Here is a 26,227-nt window from a genome sequence, read left to right on the forward strand (position 1 = left end):
AAAGAGAAACACAAGAACAGAAAATAGAGAAACACAATAACTACGACTGACTTCCAGCCATTACACATTATTACACTTATTATTAACCAGTATGACTTTATTTCTGTCATACATCTACAGAAGTTGTTATTGAGATGTTTAATTGAAAATGTTTGGTTTGAAGTTACCATTATAGAGATCAGTGCTTGCTTTAGTTGGGATGCTGATGCTAAAACATTAGTGTTTCTGTTGCTGCTTGAGCTGTGTTTTTGCAAGTCACACTTGCGCACACACAGTTTATGAATGACTGCAGTTATAATGATTATGATGACAAAATCATCATATTGCTTGTTCATTCACTAAGGAATTCATTCTCACTTATTCAGAGTTTAATCCTCAATCAAAAGTGTTACATTACCACCACTGTGAAAACGCAGCAATAAGATACAATGACTCTTTTTTTTTTTAACACATGATGCATAACCAGAGAAACAGACCTACACTGTGTTTTAGAAACACCGAGATATCTCAATTTAGCACATGAATCTCAACAATGGTGGCAATATTTCTTTTTTATTATCATTATTATTCATGCAGCAGTGCATGCTGGGAGTTTTATATTATCCTGGAACCCAGCATGCATTGCGACATGAAACGTTTCACCATTGTTGAGATTCATATGCTGATTGTTGATATCTGTGTGGGTCTCAGTCAAGCAGGAGTGAAATAAAATTGAATGCACTATATGATTACAATATTCTTCAGAAGACCTGATTACAGAAATATTGATTTCATTTAGTAGATTCACAGATATATGCTAAACATGAGATAACTATAATTTCAATGACTATATACAGGAAAAATCTGAAAATCAGGCATGTCCAGGATGATTGTGACATCATCACAAAAAAATAAAAACACCTGATCATTTTCCTCTTGACTCTTTCTTGCCATAACAAATGTGTTTTATAAACTCACTGTTACAGCAGCCAGAGAGAGATGAATGGTAAGAAGTCCAGGGACAAGAGACCAACTAAAGCAAATACTGATCTCCATCATGGTGACAACAAATTTTATTAATAACTAAATCTCTGTTAATTCTCAACAAGAACTTTTGTACATGTATGAAAGAAATAATCGTAAACTGGTTTGTAAACTGGTTTCACACTCAGTATTACTGGAAGTCAGTTGTCGTTTTTGTGTTTCTCTTTTTTCTGTTCTTGTTTGTCTCTCTCCTTCAGTGATTCTGCTTATCAGGTGTTCATCAGTTTCTCAATTCACTCACTTCTTTTCATTCAAGTGGACTATATTAGTGAACTAATGTAGGGAATAGTGAATGAGGGTATAGGGTGTGATTGTGAAAACAGCCTCTGAGTGTCGACTTTGAGCACTGTTAATTCACAGTATATTCCTGTAGGCTACTTTTATTTTCTACGGTATATTACTGTTTTAATGGAAAATGGTATAATATTGTCAGAATTTTACAGCAAGGGTTAACAGTGTATACAAAATAATAACCTTATCTTAGTTTTGATTTAAAAAAAAAAAAAAATGACATTCATATAATGAAACTAAGTATTGTGTTGTTTAGATCAGTACATAAGCAAAGCATGTGTTGTTTATCAGAGTAAATGAGCTCTTTTAAGATGTCCTGTAGAGCTGATGTGGTTAGAGAGACAGAAGAGGAAGGAAATGTTAATATTAGTTGCTGACGCCACATTGTTCTCTCAGTACGGAAGAGAACGACAGTAACGTTTGTCACACAGAATTTGGTCTTTTATTTAAGCGAAACGCTTGTCAAATTTCATCATGTTGGACGTCCTGCTGCTCTTTTCCAGCATCTGTACAGGTGAGTTTGAGACTCTCAGCTCTTTTACACAGAGTTTGACATCTTCTCTTGTTTTTCCTCTGTTATCACATGATCATCAGACTCATATGGATGATATTTGTAAGTTATTATTCTGGCCTGCTTATGTCTCTTGCTCACACATAACAGCTCTATATAATGATATTTGTGTTTTCAGCTGTTGTTGTTGGAGCTCCACAGACAATTACTGGATACAGAGGAGAGAGAGTTGACATCAGATGCTCTTATGAATCTGGATTTGAATCAAATTCAAAGTATTTTTGTAAAGGGGAGTGTAACTATGGAAATAAAAACATCATGGTTAAATCAGGATCTCCAGCTAAAGACGAGAGATTCTCTCTGACTGACGACACGACGGCCAGAGTTTTCACCGTCACCATCACTGATCTGAGAACAGAGGATGAAGGCAAATACTGGTGTGTTGTGGAGAGGACTGGACTTGATGACTATTCAGAGATTTTGTTGCTGGTTAAACTGGGTAAGTGCTTATATTTATTAGAAGTGTACCTGTAGTAGAAATGAACTACAAAGGAACAGGAAAATTTGCCATCATATAAAATAAGGCCACAATATTGTCTCAAAGCAGCTTCACAGTAATAAACAGGGAAATAAAAGTTTCATTACATTACATTAATACATTATAAAATCCCTTATAAAACAGCTCTACAGAAGACAATATAACAAATTATTGTTTATTTATTTTAAGTTGGATTAAGTGTCAGTGTTTTAGAAACATTGACTTTAAGTTGATCTTTCCTGTCATCCATCAGATAGTAAGACCACTGAGGTTTCAGCTATAAGCTCTTTTACAAAAACAACATCATCATATTTCAGTACAACAGATCTGAATCTACAATCCACCAGCATGAATCACACAGTTCATACCATCTCATCAGGTCAGTTCATCTGTCTGCCACTCTTTATGACTCTTATTTCTTGAATATTTGAGTGTGGTGCCTCTATATATCAGTTTAAAGGACATTAACTGTGTGTTACAGATCACGCCTCTCATTCAGGGTCTGTCATCTATATCTGTGTTGGGTTAGTCTTCATCATGATCATCTTTCTCATGGCGCTGATGGTGTTGTGTAGAAAGAGAAGCAAGAAATCACCAAGAGTTACACAATCAGGACTTTCCCAGCACGGTCAGATTTAGATGCACGTTTCTCTGGAAACTAAACAAACACATTTATTTACATTTGCTCTCTAAATGGGGATTTTCCATAGACATCTATTGCTTTTATATATATGTAACGCAGGCCAGATAGTAGTCGCTGTGCGAGTAAACCTCACTCCTCTGATCTCAATACGCGCTCTAGCGACAGACGCTAGAAGCTGCAGTCTTTACAGCACCTGACTAGGGTTCGAGGCCCGCACAGAGCGGGGCGAGTAGGACCCGGGTGGAAGGGTTGCATATAGCTAGTTATAAGTACTATGTGAGCAGTGAAAACTATCCCGGAGTTTTTAAGAAACTTTGTCTAAGTCAGGGTTTAAATGAAGGAATCATGTCTTCATCTGGTTGACCTTGTGGAAAAGATGTTGACAGTCAGTCATTGAGCTTATCTAAAGACGCAGGTACACACACATCTCTTTCTAATGTTTGCTGTTTGAATGTAACTTTATTTCTCCTCTTGTTTTGACAGTCGCCGTCGGGCTTTTGCCTTTGAATACAAGAGCAGAAATCACTGCAGAGGTGAGTGTTTATGGTGATGAAGATGTGTCACGTGTCAATGCTTGTTTGGACTTTCAGTTTGTGTTTTGATGTGTTCCTGTTTTCCTTTGGTCTTTTCCCGCCACTCCTTTGTTGCTATGGTTACTGTCATTATCAGTTCAATTGTATCACCTGTTTAGTCACCATCGTCATCTGTATCACCTGTGTTCTGTTAATCAGTGTAATCTGTGTTTGTATTTAAGTTCCGTCTGTTCTGTCAGTCTTCGTCCGATCTCCGTTATATTTAGAGTGTTGCTACCTGTTCTGCTGTCCTGTGTTTAATCCTCGTCTCTGTCTGCCTTCCTGCAACCACCCATGACAAGATGATGATGATGATGATGATGATGATGATGATGATGATCTTATATCTGTGAGCTCTTGAAAACACCAGCTGTAATGTCAGTGCTGGTAAAAGCTGATTGTTGCTCATTGGTTTGGTGCTGCTGACTCTGAACATCTCTCTCCTGCTCACCAGCATCTAAAACTCAACATGTATCTGCTAGTGATAACAAATAATGGTTCAATGTTCAAATGTGTAAGGGTTTGGAAGATAACATGAGTTCTTTTGCAGGACATTGCCTGGAGTGACCATAATTATCAGGAAATCAGTGAGTTCCAGTGCAAGAACAGAGACACCACCACTATCTACAGTACAGCAGAAAGTCCAGATGATCCAATGATCTACTCCACTGCAGATAATCCAGATTCAACAGATGAACCGGTTTCAATGATCTACTCCACTGCAGATAATCCAGATTCAACAGATGAACCGGTTTCAACGATTTACTCCACTGCAGATAATCCAGATTCAACAGATGAACCGGTTTCAACGATTTACTCCACTGCAGATAAACCAGATTCAACAGATAAACCAGATTCAGCGATCCACTGCAGATAAACCAGATTCAACTGTAGATGAACCGGATTCAACGATTTACTCCACTGCAGATAAACCAGATGATCCAATGATCTTCTCAACAGCAAAGAGACCGTAATGATGTTTTTACTGACTGTGTCTCAGAGCAGCTTTGTGAAGTGGAAGTTTAACCCACAATGCAACAGTGACAGGACAAAAAAAAATCCCTTATTTGAAGAAGAAACTTCAGCTAGATCTGGATTTAAATGAGGAGTCATGCCCTCATCTGCTTAATTTTGTGGAACAGAAGCTGACTGTCAGTCACTGGAGTAACCTAAATATGCTCTTCAGCATTCGTTGATCTATTATAAAGTTCAGAGAAAGTTTACAGTTTTTTGCAAGTTTTGTGTTATATTACGGGTGCTATTTGTGTATTATTTGTTTATTTATTTGAAATGCAGGCATTGGAATTAAACAGTTGTGTTTATGGTCAGGCAGCTGAAATGACATAAAGGAAGAAGTGCTTTGACTAATTAAAGGCGCTCTAAGCGATGTTGGGTGATCTCACTTCTTGTTGATGATCGAAGTATTGTCAAACAAAATTGAGGCTAGCTCGACCCTCCCTCCTCCTCATCCCGTCCCCTCCCCCTCCCCCTCCCCCTCCCCCTCCCTTCCATGCAGGACTTTTCAGGACTTTACACATACAATATATATATATATATATATATATATATATATATATATTTTTTTTTTACTTCTATTTCAGTTGTACTTCTGCTTTAGCTGTTATTGGCTCCTGATACATTGCTGGTGTGTTTCCTACATGTTTAAACGTGTCTGCTAAATGAATAAATTTAACACATTTAATTTAACTCAAGTGAAATTGTGAGAAGCGTGTTCACTAACTTCATATTATTACATTTCTTTCATTTGAAATCTGTGAGTGTAAGAAAGATGAACTAATAACTAATGAAGATGAAGATAGTATAACAGGGTTTATTTAAATAGATCCAAATAGACAGCCAGCATGCGAGACAGTGTTTGTGACAATACCAAACAAGGAGTGCAGGTGAAGGAACAAATTCAATGACGATAATTACTTAAACATAGCTTACACATATGAACTAATAATGACAGTAACTATGGAGACAGATGAGTGGAGGGAGTCAGAACAAGGAAACGAGTGACAAATGAAAACAAACTGAAAGTCCATGAACACAACTACACAGAATGGTGATGTGACAAACGTGCTCAAGTTCATCAACTGAACTCTATATGTCCGCAGTGACTTTGGATAAAAAAAATCAAAAATCAAAATGAACACTATAAAATGTTTTAGTTGAGAGTAATCAGTGTTATAATAGAATAACTTCTGTTCATATTCACATGATGTGAATGGTTTGTGTATGAATGTAGAGTTTTAGAGTTTATATGTGTTCATGTTCTCACTGCATGATTCACAGTCACTGGTGTTTCTCTCTGTCAGAGACTCATCAAACAGAAACTGAAACAACAAGAACAACAACAGGAAATACTACAGTTCAACTCTATCAGACAAACACTAGTAAGAAGACAAACTACACTACCCATAATGCAACTCTCCGATCACATGATCACTCTTTGAAAGGAAATTGCTTTGAATATTTGTTGTTGTTGTTTTGAGACACATATCTTAGCTACTGTATAAGCATAAAATGATGCACATATCAGCTTTCATGTGGTTAATTTGGCTTGGCATCAACCGTAAAGAGAAGTGTTTCCTTCTGTAGAGTTGAGGTTTACCATTGCAGTTTCACTTTGGTTACACAATATAACAACTGTATATTTACAATATTTGTAATATTACAGTAATCAAAATGATTGATACATGTTCAGAATCAGAATTAGTTTGTGTTTCATCATGTAAATATCATGTGTTTAGCGTTGCCTTCAGATCTGGCTTCTGTTGCTGGCGGTCTGGGTTCGGTTCTGCTGGTTCTGATTCTGTGTTCTGGAACCTTCATCATCCTGAAGAAGAGGAAGAGGAAATCTGGGACAGGTAACAGTTTGTTTGTGATTTAAATGTCCTAAAATGTTTTTAGTGTTTGAATTGATTTGCCTTGAGCTGTGTCCGAAATCACTCACTCATTCACTAATCCCTATATAGTGTATGGCATTTGAGTGCACTATATCTGCAAGGAGTGAATGAAATGAAGTGAGTGAATTCGGACGCTGACGTTTACACTGCATCAGAGAGAGCTGTCCCAGAACGGCTTCATTACACGTAGTAATAAAACTCCTTTTATCATACATGTTACTTTATAAAATAATATTAACAACAATAACAATCATAATGACTTTATTTTGTAATTATATATATACCTCCGTGCCAGCTTTGTAGTTTCATCGATTGAAATTGTTAGAAATGCTCACGCTCACAGATGACGTGTTCGTTGAGTGCCCTCAGGCGACCGCCATGATTACATTCGAATGAATGTGTTTACCTACAGATGATTAACAAATATTTTTAAATCATCCACTAAATGATCATCTCTTCCTTACAGTTTAACGAGTTAACAAACACATGGCTTATAGTAAAACACATTAAATTGATATAATGACTAAATAATATATTTACCTTATTAATATCAGTTCATTTAATTTTAACATTCATCTGATTAATATGTTTTATTCAAGTAATGATTAATAAAAAAGGTAGAACAGAACTGGACTGGTCTAGAACAGAACTGGTCTGTACAGAACTGTACAGAAGTGTCTCCTGTTTACGCCACAGTAACCAATCAGCAGCCTGATTCAAACCCCAGTCACACCCACTCGACCAATCAGGTGACAGATACAGCCGGTGATTATTATGCCAATATAAAGTCTTCTGAAGCAACACAGGACAGCGGGACAGAACTGATCTACGTAACAGCAACACATCCACAAAACATCTCAACAAACGAGGGTTCGATATATTCAGTGATCAACCATAAATGAAAAACTGTCAAAATCTGCTAAAATCTACAGCTTTAATGAATCGAGATTTCGACACACTTTCTGTACAAAACACAGTTTATAAAGTGTACAATGTATATATAAAGTTCATAGTAAGTTAGGTTGCTAAGTGGATAACAGAAAGAAAAAAAAATGGTGTGAATTTCCATATTTTTTTGTAATTAGTACACTTCATTTAGTTAAATAAAGTAAAATAAATAAATAAATAAATAAATAAATAAGCCTACCCTTCTTTTTAGCCTGTTTAAGCTGTGCACACACGGTACAATTTTTTTTTGCTCGCAGGTGATTTCTTTCTCGCTCGAGGAAATTGTTGATGCTCGTATCGTCACGCCCCGCATCGTGTGAAAGGAATTACGAGTCGAGCCGAGCACGTTATGAGCACCTCCCAACCATTTTCAAACATGTTTAAAATATTCAGGGAATCAGCCCAATTTTGACCAGCGTATAGGCTGTCTGCTATTGCCAAATCATACACAACCCCGTCACACAGATCTATGAATATATAGGTTATATAGTATTATGTGCAGCATGTTGGCTCATTGCTTAGCTCTCTTTCCTAACAGAAAGAAGGTCCCCGGTTCGAGCCCCGGCTGAGCCAGGAGTTTGCATGTTTTTCCCTGTGTCAGTGTGGGTTTGCTCCAGTTTCCCCCACACTCCAAAGACTCTTAGGTCTCTCTTAGGAGAGTCAAAATTGCCTGTGTGTGAGAGAGCCCTGTGATGGACTGGCCATCTGTCCAGAGTGCTTTCCCCTACCACTAGCCTAAGAAACTGGGATAGGCTCCAGCCCTATGACCCTAGAAGGTTGTATAAGTATCAATAACTTAATATAGTGTTATAGCCCAGTGGCTGCAACCCTACAGCATAAAATAACACACACACACACAGACTCTCTCTAGTTGTTTTAGGAGTGGCTGTGCTTTTCACAGAGTCATTTGCACACTCGTCTTTATATTGTCTTTCTTTTTTCTATCCAAAGCTATAGCAGCAACATGCAAAGCTCCTCGTCCGTGTTTAGTGTGAAAGCTCATGTGATGCAGTACAGTTGTGCCGTGTATCAGCTGCTTTAATATGATTATCAGGTTAACTGAGTAGTATCGTGTGCAATGGCTCGCGACCTCCAGAGTGTCCGAACTCGCACCTTTGAACGCCCGCCTTTAGAGTCAGGGTTGCCAGATTTATGTAACAAAACTAGCCCAATTTCCCTAGCTCAGACATCAGAACTATGCAAAAATATGCAACTTCCATACCTAAAATAGATATTTTTACAGTCACTGTTATGCATCACACACAATTTTAACTTGAAAAATCACTGTATTGTCTAATATAAATATAATATGGGTAAAATATTCCAATACAAGCATTATAATTAATAGCAGGGATGGGTAACGTCGGTCCTGGAGTGGAGAGTTTAGCTCCAACCCTGATAATAACAACTCTCCTGCCTTCGAGGAATCCTGAAGACATTGATCTGCTTGTTCAGGTGTGTTTGATCAGGATTGGAGCTAAACTCTGCAGGACAGCGGCACTCCAGGACCGACGTTGCCCATCATTGACTTATACAATGCGTCAGACCTTCAACTTGCAGGGGAAAAACAACCCAAGTTTAAAGCAGTCCAATTCTGTGGAGAAACTGTGGACAGATATTTGTCAGCTACTGGAGAACTGCGCTACATAGCGCCCTCTACAGGTGATGTAAAATACTACACAGCTTCGACATGCTCCTGTCACTATTAATATGTTTCAAATCTACATCTAAAATGACTCAGTTTGACTGAAATCAGCTGCAAACAGACAGTGAACTCATGAAACGGCTCGCATACAAGCTAGTCTCAAACTCTCAAGCCTTATATTCATGGAAATACTCAACCTGTCCAGTGCTGTGATATTTTATATGAAACCATTTTGAACAGCAGTTTGCTCATTACATTAAGATTTAAAGATTACAGGGAAATCCACCACAGGTCCATTTAAAATAAACTAGTGAAGGCAAGAATCAAGATTAAAACTCAAAAGAAACTGAGATACAAAACCTAAAATATACAATATACAACTAAGTGTGCTGTTTAGATGACTATATAAGCAAACCATGTTAAGTTTGTCAGAGTAAGTGTGACCCTGGACAACAAAACCGTCACAAGTCACACGGGTATATTTGTGTATATCAGCTTTAATGAGGAAAAAAATGACCCTTGTGACCCTTGTTTTGTGGTCCAGGGTCACGTGCTCTTTTAAGATTCTGTGGAGCTGGATGCGGTTAGAGAGACACAGAAGGGGAAGGAAATGTTAATATTAGTTGCTGACACACATTGTTCTCTCAGTACGGAAGAGAACGACAGTAACGTTTGTCACACTTTTTTTATTTTTTTATTTAAGCGAAACGCTTGTCAAATTTCATCATGTTGGACGTCCTGCTGCTCTTTTCCAGCATCTGTACAGGTGAGTTTGAGACTCTCAGCTCTTTTACACAGAGTTTGACATCTTCTCTTGTTTTTCCTCTGTTATCACATGATCATCAGACTCATATGGATGATATTTGTAAGTTATTATTCTGGCCTGCTTATGTCTCTTGGGTAACGCTTTAGATTACAGCCCGGAAAGGACTGCGTAATTGAGACAAATTTATAGTGTAACTTTTGGTAATTATAGTGTACCTATAAAGTACTTACATGTAAGTATAAGGGAATAACATGTAAAGTTTGGGGAATAAAGGGGTTACAATCAGGAGAATTAAAAAAATATATTTATACAGTAAGTGTACATGTATTGGTACAATATTATTACAAAAAGGTATGCAGTGTATGTTCTCGCTAAATTGCTCCCAAATGTAAGATTGTTGTATCATAAAAGTACCCCTTAGTTCTATAATACTTACAGTATAAATATATATATATTTTTAATTCTCCTGATTGTAACCCCTTTATTCCCCAAACTTTACATATTGTTCCCTTATACTTACATGTAAGTACTTTAGGTACACTATAATTACCAAAAGTTGCACTGTAAAATCGCTTTAATTATGAAGTACTTTCCAGGCTGTAATCTAAAGCATTACCGTCTCTTGCTCACACATAACAGCTCTATATAATGATATTTGTGTTTTCAGCTGTTGTTGTTGGAGCTTCACAGACAATTACTGGATACATAGGAGAGAGAGTTGACATCAGATGCTCATATGAATCTGGATTTGAAACAAATGCAAAGTATTTGTGTAAAGGGGAGTGCAACTATGGAAATAAAAACATCATAGTTGAATCAGGATCTCCTGCTAAAGACGAGAGATTCTCTCTGACTGACGACAAGAAGACCAGAGTTTTCACCGTCACCATCACTGATCTGAGAACAGAGGATGAAGGCCAATACTGGTGTGTTGTGAGGAGGACTGTGCCTTTGCCTGATGTCTACTCAGAGATTTTGTTGCTGGTTAAACTGGGTAAGTGCTTATAGTATTTATTAGATGTGTACGTGTAGTAGAAATGAACTACAAAGGTACAGGAACATTTGCCATCAAATAAAATAAGGCCACATTATTGTTTCAAAGCAGCTTCACAGTAATAAACAGGGAAATAACAGTTTTGTTGTTGCAAAATTAATACATTTTAAATCACTTAATTTTCAGCTATTAAGCAGCTCTACAGAAGACAATACAACAAATGAATTTATTTTGTTGAATTCAGTGTTAGTGTATCAGACACTGATTTCAGCTATAAGCTCTTTTACAAACACAACATCATCATATTTCAGTACAACAGAACTGAATCTACAATCCACCAGCATGAATCACACAGATCATCAAGTCTCAGCAATTCAGTTAATCTGTCTGCCACTCTTTATGACTCTTATTTCTTGAATATTTGAGTGTGGTGCCTCTATATATCAGTTTAAAGGACATTAAATGTGTGTTACAGATCACGCCTCTGATTCAGGGTCTGTCATCTATATCTGTGTTGGGTTAGTCTTCATCATGATCATCTTCCTCATGGCGCTGATGGTGTTGTGTAGAAAGAGAAGCAAGAAATCACCCAGAGTTACACAATCAGGACTTTCCCAGCACGGTCAGATTTAGATGCACGTTTCTACAGAAACAAAACTCTTACTTACTCTTTACTTGCTCTCTAAATGGGGATTTCCCATATATATCTATTGATTTTATATATGCAGCTAATTATAAATGCTATGTAAGCAAGGTGAAAGGATAAAAACTTTGTCTAAATCAGGGTTTAAATGAAGGAATCATGTCTTCATCTGGTTGACCTTGTGGAAAAGATGTTGACAGTCAGTCATTGAGCTTATCTAAAGACGCATGTACACACACATCTCTTTCTAATGTTTGCTGTTTGAATGTAACTTTATTTCTCCTCTTGTTTTGACAGTCGCCGTCGGGCTTTTGCCTTTGAATACAAGAGCAAAAATCACTGCAGAGGTGAGTGTTTATGGTGTTAATCTTCATTACGGTGATGAAGATGATGATGATGATGATGATGAACTTATATCATGAGTTATTTTGCAGGACAGTGACTTGAATGAACATAATTATCAGGAAATCAGTGAGTTCCAGTGCAAGAACAAAGACACCACCACTATCTACACTACAGCAGAAAGTCCAGATGATTCAATGATCTACTCCACTGCAGATAATCCAGGTGATCCAGTGATCTACTCCACTGCAGATAGTCCAGGTGATCCAGTGATCTACTCCACTGCAGATAATCCAGGTGATCCAGTGATCTACTCCACTGCAGATAATCCAGACGATCCAGTGATCTTCTCAACAACAAAGAGAATTTAGTGACATTTTTACTGACTGTGTCTCAAAGCAGCTTTGTGAAGTGGAAGTTTAATCCACAATGCAACAGAGACAGGACACAATCCCTTATTTTAAGAAGAAACTTCAGATAGATCTGGGTTTAAATGAGGAATCATGCCCTCATCTGCTTAATTTTGTGGAACAGATGCCGAATGTCAGTCACTGGAACTAAAGTTGAGTTAAGTTCAGAGAAAGTTTGCAGTTTTTTGCAGTTGTGTATCATATTATACTCATTACGGGTGTTATTTGTGTATTATTTGTTTTTTATTTGAAATACAGGCATTGGCTCGTCTGATCAAATGGGTTTACAGGGATACAGCTCAATTTTGCACAATTAAACAGTTGCATTTACAGATGACAGAGGACCGGACTAAACAAGAAAATGGAGATCGCTTCCATTGATTTTTCCCCATGGAGGGGAAACAAACAACTTTTAAAAAGAGGGGTTTTTATTTTCCAGAACAGCAGATCTATTAAGGAGTACGTGGAGGAGTTTTTCAACACCTGCCATCGAGCCACCTGTTATGACGTCTGCTTAATGGAGGGATTTCGGTGTGGACTGGATGAAGATGACATAAGCCTCGTCCAGCCACACCTCGAAGATATCTCGCAGCTAGACCCAGAGCTCAGCCCACCATCACCCAGCACCACGGAGACGACGATGCCTGAGCCCCCCGTAGACGGAGAGCATCCAACCGCTGCGAGTGATCTTGAGACTGAGGACTGTTTAAAAGACTGAGACTCTGAGGTACTGCTTCCCACCCTTCCCCACCCTGAATCGTCTGTATTATCATCTGTGCCTTCATTGCCGCTGGTTCAGCCCAGCATAATGGCATTATTGTCATCCTGTATAGACAGTGTATTATCGTCTTTGATTCCACCCAGCCTCCCTGACACCTCCACTACAGATCTCAGCCAGTCCCTCAGCCCTGTAGTTGGTTTCCTGCAATCCTTCGCCTTCCCCCGTGACGCCTTGCAGTGTTGTCAAGCCTAAGGCCATGCACTCACTAACCTCGCCTAAGCGTGATGATCTCTCGGCTCTGCCTCCAGTGGCTGTTCCCTTTGCTCCACGTCGGCCCGTCAACGCCACCTTGGCTCCTCCCACCCTTTGGCTTCACCTGAGATCCCTGGCATTGCGGCTTCACCAGGCTCCCTCGTCCCTCCGGCTTCACCTCGGTAAGCCCTCACCATGCCTGCGCTGCGGACATATGAGCCAATCGCCGCGCTCCGGCTCTCAACCCCTTTGGCTCCAGCGGGCTTCACCCTCCCTCTGCTCCACCTGGGTCCTCTGTCGCACTGGCTCCACCTCAGTCCTCGGATACTCCGGTTACACGTCGAATGTCCTCGCCTTGGTCTCCAGAGCCAGCGGTGTCACTCAGGCCCATCAGCTCTCCGTCTGCACCCTGGGATCCCCTACCATCGACTCCGTCTCCTTCGGCCGTCCCGCAGATGTTGTCAGCCATGTCAACACCTTGGCTCCTCCCTCCATCGACTCCGTTGTGGTCTGTAACTGCACTCTGGGTCTGCAACATCTGGCCAATTCTCCCGTCACCACCTCGTCCTCCTCCTAAACCACCACCCACCTGCCCTGTTTTGGTTATGGCGCGAGGTCGCGTCTTCTGGAGAGGGGCGTTATGTAACAGACACTTAGTTTCATTATCATGGACTTTTAGTTCGTTTTCACCAGTTTCCTGTCTTCCTTTGTTCAGTTTTCCCACCAGTCTATAGTTGTCTATAGTAAACCACAATTGTAACTGTATTAGAAAGTGGTTTTATAAAGAAAGGTACCACAAGTTGTTGTTAAACAATTTATTAAGAAAGTGTTATATACTGTAAAACACTTGTAAAAATAATCATTGTAACCATATATTGAGAGAATGGTTTATAAGGAAAAACACTGCAATTGTTGTTGTAAAGTCATTTATTGAGAAAATGGTTTATAGAGGAAAACATACCACACTGAATTGTGTAAGCATTTATTAAGCATATGGCAGAGTAGAGAGAAATTGAAAATGTATTGGAAAGAGCTGTGCCAAAGAAAGAAGAAAAATGCAAGCATTACCATTTGATGAGGAGCATGAGACGCAGGAGAAAGGCAGAGGATCCAGAGCCAGCAAGCAAAGGAGAACAAAGAAAAGAGCTTTATATATGAAGTTTGTAAGGACAGTTCAAGACTTTGGATTGGACAGATTGTCTGCAAAGGACTGAATCTGTGCGGAGGGCGTGTGGACTATAAAAACTATTATCAGGAATGTCAAAGTCAGACGCTGATTCATCAAGGACGTCTCCGGTGTTGGATGCCTTGCCATTGCGCCTCATGAAAATGAAAGATTGTAAATTAATTGGTTTTGATTTACTTTTATTTTTATTTTATATATTAGTACCTTTTATGTAAATTAGTTAACCTGTATTTAATAAAAAATATATATAATTGAAATTAAGAAGCTCGCCTGCCATAAGTCTCTGTTTTACAAAAGATTGAGCTGAACTGACCACGGAGAAGTCTTCTGTGATCTAAATATTGTAAGTATGGAAATTCAAATACTTGTTATTTAGGACAGATTTGACTTACTTTACCTAACCTGAGAATAATTCAAATAAGGTAAAAGGTGTTTAAAATTATACACCATAAAACAATATATATATATATATTCTTTTTTTTTTTCTTTTTTTTTACTTCTGTTCCACAGTTTTACTTCTGCTTTAGCTGTTATTGGCTTCTGATAAATTGCTGATATGTTTACATGTCTAAATGTCTGCTAAATGAATAAATGTAGCATATTTAATTAAACTCTAATCATTGACTTAAACATAAACAGTGTGATCAAACGTGCTGTAAAATGTGACTGTGTTTTCTGTAGGTTCTTCTAAATTTCTAAATTTATCCATGAATAGAGAATGTGGAAATCAAGGGTTTGTTCTTATGTTGGTGATGCATTTTTACGTGATCTCTCTCTCTCTCTCTCTCTCTCTCTCTCTCTCTCTCTCTCTCTCTCTCTCTCTCTCTCTCTCTCTCTCTCTCTCTCTCTCTCTCTTTCTCTCTCTCTCTCTCTCTCTCTCTGTTTCAGTTGTACCTGTGACACATTCAGCAGCAGAAGACAAAGGAAGAGGAAGTCAGCATCATATCACATTCATGACGAAAACACTGCCAGGAAACCCTCAAACACACAGAGAGCTTCAGAAGAACTAAACCTACTGATACAACAGGTTTAAGAGAGAAGAATGAAGATCTTCACTTTCACTCTGCTGATGATTCCTGGTAAGAATCTGACAAAAAGTTTGCAAGCAGTTTGAACATTTAAGCCTCTTAATCAACATATTATAGTGTTGTATTAAAATGTGCTGGTTTGTTGTAGGTGTCATGACCTACATGAGCGTGACAGGATGTTCAAGGGCCGGAGTCACGATCAAATGCAAATATGAGAAAAAATATATTCAAAAAACAAAGTATTTTTGTAGAGGTCAGAAGCCAGATACACTGCAGATTGGATGGTGCTCTGACCTCATCAGGGCTGAAGAGAAAGATAAATGGGTTCAGTCTGGAAGATTCTCTCTGTATGACGACACGAGTTCAGCAGTCTTCACTGTGACCATCAGAGATCTGAGAGAAGAGGATTCTGGGACGTACCAGTGTGCAGTTGATATCCCTAAAGAAATAGATTTCTACACTGAAGTGAAGCTGAACATTATAACAAGTGAGTAACCAAATGTATTTTGAACTTGACCATCACAAATGCTGTTATTTTTTTGGCAATTTAATATTAATTTGCAAAAATAGTTTTCCTTATAATTGAAGTCACATTGGCAGATATATTCTCTTGTTTAAAGCATAAGCTCACTTAATTTTTTATCAAATTTGCAGAAATTATATGTCATTTTGAATATCAAATAAATGTATCTTGATTCAAGATTGTTTAGATATTTGTATTGGAAAATAGAAAATGAAGTTTGCAGTGTTTTTAGCACAAATGCATGTTACAGGGCAAATGTCAGCACTAAGATAGACTTTATTAGTCAACAGGAAGTTCAGAACAACTGAAGGTACAATAAGACGTCATGATGTGCACATATATTGCTAAATGTTCCCTTGAAGTAGACAAGAATGAGCTAAAAAAGCGTGTGCGGTAAGCACATTTGGAGTGTATGTTCTACTAGAGGCATGCTATATATAAATATTTACATACCGGTAATCCCAAGTTGTATTGTGTGATATTTATAGTTGAAGGTGTAGTATGATCATAATGAAAGGCTATTCATTTTCACATGAGTTCTCAAAAAAATCTAACTTTATACAAATAATAAATATATAAAGTATATAATAAATAATAAATAAAATATAATAATAAATATAAAATGAACAGGATTTACCATTTACTAAAAGGAAACTTTATGGTGTTTCAAAAGCATTTAACGTTTGAAAGTGTGTACATCATTTGTCACAGCTAATGTCTTTGTCTTTAAGAGCAAAACACATTTCCACCACCTCTGTCATCATCATCATCATCATCATCATCATCATCATCATCATCATCACCACCATCACCTATTTTACAAAATTCCCAGCCATCAACATCTGATTTCACATCAGCTTCTCCATCTATTTCGAATGGTATTCTGGTGATTAATGATTAATTCATTTTTATACATTTGCCTGCAGACATTAAGAGAGAATCAGATTCTTGTTATGTTTTATATCCCCTGTTTTCTCAGGTTCGTCTCTTATCATCGGCGTGACTATGATTCTGCTTCTGCTCATCATTGGATTCATGTCATGTATAGTGACTCTCTATAAGAAGCATCAGACTCGAGGTAAACCAGCTAACGTAATGTTCTCAGAACTTTAGCTAACATTCTGATAAGGTTCTCTTAATGTTATGAACAAACATTCTTCCAGTAACATAAATAGAAAGTTTGTTCATCTGGTCTTTATAAATGTTTCTAAAAAATTAACACACAAATGTTATTTACACATGGAGCATTTTTTTTCTGAAATGTTTTAGTTGGTCTTAGGTCAATTTTTTTTTTTTTACTTTTAGTATTTGTTTCGAGAACATTCCAAAGTTACGTTCCCATAATGTTTGAAGAATAATAAAATGTTAATGTTTCCTTAACCATCTGGGGTCTGAGGTGTTTTCTGGGCCCTGAAGGTGTTCTGACATGCTCTGACATTTGTGCTTATTTCTGTTACTTGGCTATTTTCATGGCTAAAGTCTGATTACACTGTATTTAGCACAAACTCTGCTACAATAATATATCAGCAGCATGTATGTAAAAGTTTGTAGTTTTGAGATAATGACATTTATGCATGGTTTGTGAAAATACAAAAAAAAATTCTCACTGAAATAAGGCCATGAAACCCATACTGATTATTTCTTCACAAGACTTTTGAAAATTGTATCACAAATATTTGCTCCAAAACTATGTGAAATTCATCCTGCATACTCATTCAGATAAGACAATATATTGATTTAAAATTTGCAAGACGTGTTTTGTGTAAGAAAGCTTTATGCGAGTAGGCGTGAACACATCATGAATATTTATGTGTTCCACACCCGAGAAAGACAAAGACCCTCCCATAATGGCCATCAGGAGCTACCAGGCCATATCATTATGAGGAACCTTGCACAAAGAATGAGGAGATTTAAAAAAGAATGGCTTTTTGATTGTTTGGATTTATTTACAACACAACATAATCCAAAGATACACAACAAATGACAAAAAAAGCACATTATTGAATGCAATGATCTAAAGACAGAGACTTGAGCAGTCACACACCTTTGTGCCATTCCTGAAACATACATACCTGTCATTTCCAAGGTGTTTGATTTTTCACTTTACCATGTTCATGTACAGAGTGAATGTTGAAGTCAGCAGGACTCATCAGTGGGGCATCTGGTCCCTGTAAAAAAAAAAAAAGTGGTCACATTAGAGTTTGGATTACATGAGGACGCGTTTGAGAAACTATACATGTCGTTGCTTTCATACGGATTACTTAACCAGAGAATATTTGTTTTTTATTTAATTTAATCAATTTAAAACAGTTTTGCCTGTGTTCAAAATCAAACACTGCTCTCAAATCATAAACAAAGTGATCAAAATGATATACACTATCAAGCAGTCAGTAAACAATACACCAAAAAATAGAAAACACATTGTTCAAAACATATAGTTCTCAGGGAGAAGTGCATTTTTAATCTCAAAACAAATTTCATATTTTTCCGTCATTGTCTTTTGATGAACGAAAACATGTTCTATCATAGTAGCTCAAAATTGATCAGAAATTACTACTCTGCTTTGCTCTTTGCAATTTTTTTTGTTCTTCCTCCTCCTTATACCCCTATTTTTACAGTACTGTACCCTGCATCTCACAAACTTGTCCTTTGTCTCTGTGATAGTGTAATTCTTGTTCCCTTTCGTAGTCACTCCGAGTTACGTCGGATGACGACGAATGGGGTTTCGCTTAGAAAGCCTGTCATCTTCGAGTATATAAAACGAGCCAATGGCAATGAAATGCCATGGGTCTGCGGAATTTGCATAGCGTAACTCCGCCCTACCCTGGGGGTATATAAGGAAGTGCGCTAGCAACATGCAGATATGTCTTCGCTTCGGAGCCAAGAGTTTTCTTCACTCCTACAAGCCATTCTGTATCATCTTCACTCTACGAGACGAGCGGCTCTTCAGTGTGTTGGTGTGACGGCGTGTTCCAGCGAGATCGCATTGCCTGCTGCTGATCTGTGCAGTGATCTGCCGACAGTGTGTGTGTTTCTCCCTGGGTGCTTCAGCACTCTGCTGAGCTTTTTTCTCTCTCTAAAAGAGCTGCACGCGGCACGTCTTTTTCAAGACGGCTCGCCCGTGTATTTTCTGGATGTGGGCGCGTGACTCATCTGTCTAACGGTCACGAGCGCTGTTTCGCGTGTTGGGCTTAATCACGCTCGGCAGCGCTCGTGGATGAGTCATGTTTTCATTGCGGGAACATGACCATCGCGATGTTTATAGATGGATACTCATTGATCTCTGTGGGAGAGTCCCCTCTGCCACACCCCAATCTATCTCTTCCTCGAGAGGGGATACTTTGGCTGGTGGCCAGGGTGATCTGAGGGTTATGGTGTGGCATAATTCCGACGAGCTTTCCTCGGGCCACGCCCCCCTCCACATTCGCAAACCGTGGGGATTCCATGTGTGCCTGGTTCCTCTCGGGGACCCAGTGTTTTCATTCGGGACTCCAGCAGATGGTGTCATGTCACTCACAGCATCACAAGGCGGGCTTGATTCCTCTGGAAATGAGGATTCGACTGCGTTGCCTCCCTCGGGAGTGTCAGTGTTAGTCGAGTCAGATCCAGAGCTGATGGCCATGCTTTCCCGGGCAGCTGAAAGCATCGGTTGGAGGGGCGCCCTCCCCCCAAGCACTGTAGGCTTACGATTGGTTTCTGGGCGCGGGTTGCTCTACAGCACTCGCTCCAGTGCCTTTCTCCCGGATGTGCATCAGGACGCCTCCGGCTCGCGAGGGTCCCCGTGACTTGTCGCGGCCCGCGGGCGTCCTCCGCCTTCGCTGCACTCCATCGCGTGGCGATCATGGGCTGTATGTTCTTTGTCACTATTGTGGCACAGGCATGCAGTACTGTGCGTCGCCTTCGCCTTCGAGGCAGGGCTGACTCGGGAGTTCTGTCAGACCTGGCCCCCGTGGAACGCTGGTCCTTCCCTGGCCAACACTGACAGAACGCGGAAACTCGACCACGCCCCCACGCAGGGACGCTATGCCTCCCATGTCCGGGCTGGTCGATCCGCCACGCACACTACTGACCTCGCTCGACGGGCGACATCGGTACCTGCGTGATCCCGGGCCAGGTGATGTCCACAGGTGTGGTCCAGGAATGGGCTCAGCCAGGTTGATGTGAGGGGGTCTGAGAATTCATTTTCTCAGCTCCCCCATGTCCCAGGCTGGGCTCCTCGGCGGTGGGGTTGAGGACTGTATCCTACAGTCTTCGACGCCCCCAGAAGCAGACTGAGGCCTTCTGCACCAACGATCATCCGTCCGTGCGGTCTCCTTAGTCTGCTTCCCGCCGAGGCCGCCTCCCTGCGGCCCCTCCCCTCGAGCCTTCACTGGCCCCACGTAGGAGAGGGTTGCAGGAGGGCGGCACCACCCGTCTCCACCCCTTAGCCGGCCAAACGCCAGGCTAAGCAGCACTCTCGAGACGGGTGGCTTGCTCGGCAGTGTGGTTGAGGACTGCGCCCAACAGTCTTCGATCACTCCAGAAGCGGACTGAGGCTTCTGCACTGACGATTAGCCCTCCGTGTGGTCTCCTTAGTCTGCTTCCCGCCGACGCCGCCTCCATGCGGCTCCTCCCCTCGAGCCTTCAACGGCCCGAGCACGAGGAGGTCGCTGGAGGCTGGCACCACCTGTCTCTGCCCCTTAGCCGGCTAACACCTGGCTAAGCAGCACTCCTGAGACGGGCAGCTTGGAGTTAGGGCTCAGTTCTTTCAGGAGCTGGTAGCAGGACCACTCCTTCCCCCGGTGGAGGGCTGGGGGAGAATCTCATTCAAAAGAACTGATGCTCTTTCTCTGAGCCCCAAGAGGCTGTGGATGACAGCACGCGCCGCCCACGGGCCACGCTCCTCTCATCCCCCTCTGTCGCCAGACCCCTGCCAGAGCACGCCTCCGCGGGACGCTGGTCCTCCCCTGGCCTCCTCTGGCAGGACGCAGCTAATGACCGTGCCCCCGCACAGGGCCGCTATGCCACCCTCGCCTGGGCCGGTCATTCCGCCTCGCTGCACCACCGACGGTACGTCTGTGGTTCCGTAATGTCCCGCTGGGTCGCGAGAACCATCAGGCTCGGCTACGCGATTCAGTTCGCGCGGTCTCCTCCCCGCTTCAGGGGAATCCGCTTCACTATGGTCGGTGGCAATGCCCCTGTCATGAGAGCGGAGGTCTCCACCCTACTGGCGAAGGGTGTGATCGAGACTGTCCCTCCAGCCGAAATGAAGTCCGGCTTCTTCAGCCCTTACTTCATTGTACCGAAGAAATACGGTGGATTACGACCTATCCTGGACCTGCGCGTCTTGAACCGCTCCCTTTACAGGCTGCCGTTCAAGATGCTCACGGCCAAACGCCTTTTCGAATGCGTACGGCCACAGGATTGGTTTGCAGCGATCGACCTGAAGGACGCCTACTTCCATGTCTCCATCCTTCCTCGAAACAGACCGTTTCTTCGGTTTGCTTTCGAGGGGCAGGCATACCAGTACGCGGTGCTCCATTTCGGGCTAGCCCTGTCTCCTCACGTCTTAACGAAGGTCGTCGAGGCAGCCCTTGTTCCCCTACGAGAACACGGGGTTCGCATCCTGAACTATCTCGACGACTGGCTGATCCTAGCTCACTCTCGAGACCAGGTTTGCGAACACAGGGACCTTGTGCTCCGGCACCTAGCTCGTCTGGGCCTTCGGGTCAACTGGGAGAAGAGCAAACTCTGCCCCGTGCAGAGGATCTCTTTTCTCGGTATGGAGATCGACTCGGTCGCCATGTGCACGCAGCTTACGAGCGAGCGCACGCAGTCACTGCTGACTTGCCTTTGTCAATTCGAGGGCAAGAGTGCGGTTCCACTGAAACTTTTTCAGAGGCTCCTGGGGCATATGGCATCCGCAGCCGCAGTAACGCCGCTCGGATTGCTTCATATGAGACCGCTTCAGCTTTGGCTTCGCGATCGAGTCCCGAGGTGGGCATGGCAACACGGCATGCTCTGAGTCCCAGTGACTCCGACCTGCCGTCAGACCTTCTCCCCGTGGTCGAACCTCAATTTTCTACGGGCCGGAGTTCCCTTAGAACGAGTTTCCAGGCATGTTGTTGTACCGACAGATGCCTCCACCACGGGTTGGGGCGCCATGTGCAATGGACATGCTGCCGCGGGCTCCTGGACAGGACCCCAGCGCCTTTGGCATGTCAATTGCCTCGAGTTGCTGGCTGTACACCTTGCCCTGCACCGCTTCCGTGCGTTGCTCAAGGGTCAACACGTACTAGTCCAATCAGACAATACCGCCACAGTAGCGTACATCAACCGTCAAGGTGGTCTACGCTCCTGCCGTATGTCGCAACTCACCCGCCACCTCCTCATATGGAGTCAGAAGCATCTGAGGTCGCTTCGAGCCATTTATATCCCGGGAGACCTGAACCAGGCGGCCGACGAGCTGTCTCGGTTTCGGCCTCTCGCTGGAGAATGGAGACTCCATCCCCAGTCGGTCCAGCTGATTTGGGATCAGTTCGGGGACGCACAGGTAGATCTGTTTGCCTCCCACGACTCGTCCCACTGCGACCTGTTTTATTCCCTGACCGAGGGCACGCTCGGCATGGATGCACTGGCGCACAGCTGGCCGCGGGGCCTCCGCAAGTATGCGTTTCCCCCAGTGAGCCTTCTTGCGCAGACTTTGCGCAATACCAGGGAGGACGAGGAGCAGGTAATATTGGTTGCCCCGTATTGGCACAACCACACCTGGTTCCCAGAACTAGTACTCCTCGTGAAAGCACCTCCCTGGCCAATTCCTCTGAGGAAGGACCTGCTTTCTCAGGGACGGGGCACCTTATGGCACCCTCGTCCCGATCTTTGGAACCTCCACGGGTGGCTCCTGGACGGGACGAGGTAGGTTTGAGTACCCTACCACCAGCGGTGGTGGCTACCATCACTTCCGCTAGAGCATCGTCCACGAGACATGCCTATGCGTTGAAGTGGAACCTCTTCGTCAACTGGTATTCTTCTAAACATCTAGAACCCACGGAATGCCCCATCAGTGTCGTGCTTTCCTTCCTGCAAGAAGGGTTGGAGCGAAGGCTGTCTCCCTCCACCCTGAAAGTGTATGTTGCCGCCATTGCCGCACATCACGACACAGTTGATGGTAAGTCCTTGGGAAAGCACGACCTGATCGTCAGGTTCCTGAGGGGAGCGAGGAGACTGAATCCTCCTCGTCCTCCCCTCGTACCCTCTTGGGACCTCTCAGGGGTTTTAACTGCACTGCAGAGTGCTCCCTTTGAGCCTCTGCAATCAGTGGAGCTTAAGTTCCTGTCAATGAAGACAGCGCTCCTGGTTGCATTGGCCTCCATCAAGAGGGTAGGGGACCTGCAGGCATTTTCGGTTGACGAAGCGTGCCTGGAATTCGGACCGGCTAACTCTCACGTGATCCTGAGACCCCGGCCTGGATATGTGCCCAAGGTTCCCACCACACCCTTTCGAGACCAGGTGGTGAACCTGCAAGCGCTGCCCTTGGAGGAGGCAGACCCAGCCTTGGCACTGCTCTGTCCAGTACGCGCCCTCCGTGCTTACGTTGACAGAACGCAGTGTTTCAGGACCTCAGACCAGCTCTTTGTCTGTCATGGTGGGAAGCTGAAGGGAAAGGCTCTCTCCAAGCAAAGGTTGTCTCACTGGATAGTGGACGCCATTGCTTTGGCTTACCAGCAGCAAGGCCGACCATGCCCCCTTGGTGTGACGGCCCACTCCACTCGGAGTGTGGCATCCTCTTGGGCTCTAGCGCATGGCGCCTCGCTAACAGACATCTGCAGAGCTGCAGGCTGGGCGACACCTAACACGTTCGCGAGATTTTACAATCTCCGAGTAGAGCCAGTTTCTTCTCATGTACTCGCTTCAACTAGCCGGTACTAGATTCTGCTCAGGTGTCTTTGCTTGCTCGCCATTCCTCTACACGAACGGGATACGTGCGATATTCTCCTCAGGTGAGCCTAATAAGCCCTGAGTCTCCTCCAGCACTGTCGACGTCAACGCCAGAGTTATGCCACCGGCAGCTTTCGCGCTTGGCTAGGTGCCTCCATGTGCATGGTTCCCCCTCTGGGCGACCTCCACATGTGTATTTCCACTGTAAGCCTCTCTGAGCATGTGTCTTTCCCTCGGCAAGCCACCTTGCCACCCCTGGGGTTGAAATATTCCACCTACGGCTGGACACCCCAGTGATTCTCCATATGTAGCCCTTCGGGGTCATATGTGTATTCTAAGTCCCCCCTTTGGGTTGGGCATGATTGCATATTTCCACTGAGATATGCTTCCCAGTGTACCTTGGTATTCCTGTGTTAAGTAGGAGTCCTTCGTCCGTGCCAGTCTCACGACAGGGAGCTCAGACTTACGCAGGGCACTGGAAGACAGTCGAGAGGTGGCGTGATTACACTGGGAACCCCATTCGTCGTCATCCGACGTAACTCGGAGTGACTACGAAAGGGAACGTCTTGGTTACGTATGTAACCCTCGTTCCCTGAGTAGGGAACGGAGACGTTACGTCTCCCTGCCACTTCCGCTGGAACGCTGGAACGCCTGAGTTCAGTCTCGGCTCCTCAGCGAAGACATATCTGCATGTTGCTAGCGCACTTCCTTATATACCCCCAGGGTAGGGCGGAGTTACGCTATGCAAATTCCGCAGACCCATGGCATTTCATTGTCATTGGCTCGTTTTATATACTCGAAGATGACAGGCTTTCTAAGCGAAACCCCATTCGTCGTCATCCGACGTAACGTCTCCCTTCCCTACTCAGGGAACGAGGGTTACATACGTAACCGAGACGTTCTTTGTTGATATGAACCTGCAACCAGTCAAAATCTATTGAGCAGGCAGTGCTGTTAACAAATGGAAAGCACAATGTTCAGGCCATACAATTTGTTCAATGTACAGTATACAGCCTACAATGCACTGTACTACAGCATACAATACTAAAAGGGACTAAAGATGTGATCAGTGTGCTTCCTCTTGTCTTTGGGCTGGGTCAGGCCAGGCCAGAGCACTTCGTCGACATCACAGGCAATATTGTCCCTCCTCCGGCAGATCTGTGCAGCAGAGTGGAGTAAGGCAGAGGAAGTTGCTAGTAGCAGAGAAGGAGGGAGATGGAGACTGTGAACACAGGGAAAATGAAACCAAATCACAATGAAACTAAACAGAACTAAACATAACCCTGACAAAAACGCTCTTAGAACGTTCTTCTTAGTTGTTGGATAGTTTGCTTTGCATATTTTTTGTTACCCATTTGAGAGTGAATAACGTTGTCTGTGGAATGAGTGAATGGAAAGATGGTGTTTCCCTCTGCTGGTCACAACTAGTCAATGCACTGTGAAACCTGTACAAGTCTGATACCTTGCGTGTCGTTGTGAAATGTTATTACATATTATTAAATTTGAATTATTATTACTATATTTGTTTTACAGACCCCGATTCAGCCTCTAAAATATCTGAACCTGGAACAGAAAACAGTGAAGCGGTGTGTAAAGTCAAATTGTTGATAAGAAAGTGTTTGAATGAATGACCTTCATCAAAAGCTGTAAATAATTTCTCTTTCTCAGGTCCATCAAATGCTGTACGAGAATCAAGACACCAGACTTCACATTGACTGCAAAAGCACCCAGTTACCCATAATACCCTCTGATTCTTGTAACACTGTTTATGCTACACCACAGTTACCCACAAACCCCTCTGATTCTTCTAAAACTGTTTATGCTACTCCACAATTACCCACAAACCCCTCTGATTCTTGTAGCACTGTTTATGCTACTCCACAATTACCCACAAACCCATCTGATTCTTGTAACACTGTTTATGCTACTCCACAATTACCCACAAACCCCTCTGATTCTTGTAACACTGTTTATGCTACTCCACAATTACCCACAAACCCCTTTGATTCTTTTAAAACAGTTTGTGCTACTCCACAATTAGGCCTACCCATAAACCCCTCTGATACTAATACAGTTTACGCTACTGTTTAATAGTGCAGATTTTCAGTTGTTTAGAGTTAAAATATATTTTACAAGTGTGACCTGGTGATCATCATCCAGCAGATGATCCCGATGATGTTCATCTTTAATAATGATTATGATCAGTCATTATGTTAGTTATGAGCCAGTCATTACAGGAAGTACATGTTACGGAGTGATTGACCGTTTTCAGATTGTTATTTGCTCAATATACTTAAAAAAAAAAAAAAAAAAAATATATATATATATATATATATATATATATATATATTTGTGTATAACT

The 26,227-nt window shown here is 42.3% G+C and overlaps 3 protein-coding genes across 5 annotated transcripts; all 3 read left to right on the forward strand.

Annotated features, from left to right (window-relative positions):
• The first annotated feature begins 1,692 nt into the window (after window positions 1-1,692).
• LOC311077730 (uncharacterized protein) lies at window positions 1,693-5,105 on the forward strand. 2 transcript variants are annotated; one of them, XM_084106344.1, is made up of 6 exons: window positions 1,693-1,828; window positions 2,004-2,324; window positions 2,617-2,742; window positions 2,845-2,991; window positions 3,490-3,539; window positions 4,129-5,105. In XM_084106344.1, the coding sequence occupies exons 1-6, from the start codon at window positions 1,789-1,791 to the stop codon at window positions 4,453-4,455; spliced, it is 1,011 nt and encodes a 336-aa protein (XP_083962470.1). In that variant the 5' UTR covers window positions 1,693-1,788; the 3' UTR covers window positions 4,456-5,105. The 2 variants fall into 2 exon arrangements, with proteins under 2 accessions (XP_083962470.1, XP_083962471.1); XM_084106345.1 differs by lacking the exon at window positions 2,617-2,742 and having other exon boundaries at window positions 1,721-1,828.
• Window positions 5,106-9,672: 4,567 nt separating this feature from the next.
• LOC311077742 (uncharacterized protein) lies at window positions 9,673-12,424 on the forward strand. 2 transcript variants are annotated; one of them, XM_084106364.1, is made up of 5 exons: window positions 9,673-9,849; window positions 10,517-10,843; window positions 11,319-11,465; window positions 11,784-11,833; window positions 11,921-12,417. In XM_084106364.1, exons 1-5 carry the CDS (start codon window positions 9,810-9,812, stop codon window positions 12,197-12,199), a joined length of 843 nt encoding a protein of 280 aa, XP_083962490.1. In that variant the 5' UTR covers window positions 9,673-9,809; the 3' UTR covers window positions 12,200-12,417. The 2 variants fall into 2 exon arrangements, with proteins under 2 accessions (XP_083962490.1, XP_083962491.1); XM_084106365.1 differs by lacking the exon at window positions 11,319-11,465 and having other exon boundaries at window positions 11,921-12,424.
• Window positions 12,425-15,322: 2,898 nt separating this feature from the next.
• Window positions 15,323-26,158, forward strand: LOC311077722 (uncharacterized protein). The gene is made up of 6 exons (XM_084106334.1): window positions 15,323-15,476; window positions 15,574-15,912; window positions 16,680-16,826; window positions 16,928-17,026; window positions 25,399-25,451; window positions 25,534-26,158. Exons 1-6 carry the CDS (start codon window positions 15,440-15,442, stop codon window positions 25,954-25,956), a joined length of 1,098 nt encoding a protein of 365 aa, XP_083962460.1. The 5' UTR covers window positions 15,323-15,439; the 3' UTR covers window positions 25,957-26,158.
• Window positions 26,159-26,227: the final 69 nt, after the last annotated feature.

This window comes from Abramis brama (genome assembly GCF_963993115.1).
Source record: "Abramis brama genome assembly, chromosome: 2".
Classification (NCBI taxonomy): domain Eukaryota; kingdom Metazoa; phylum Chordata; class Actinopteri; order Cypriniformes; family Leuciscidae; genus Abramis; species Abramis brama.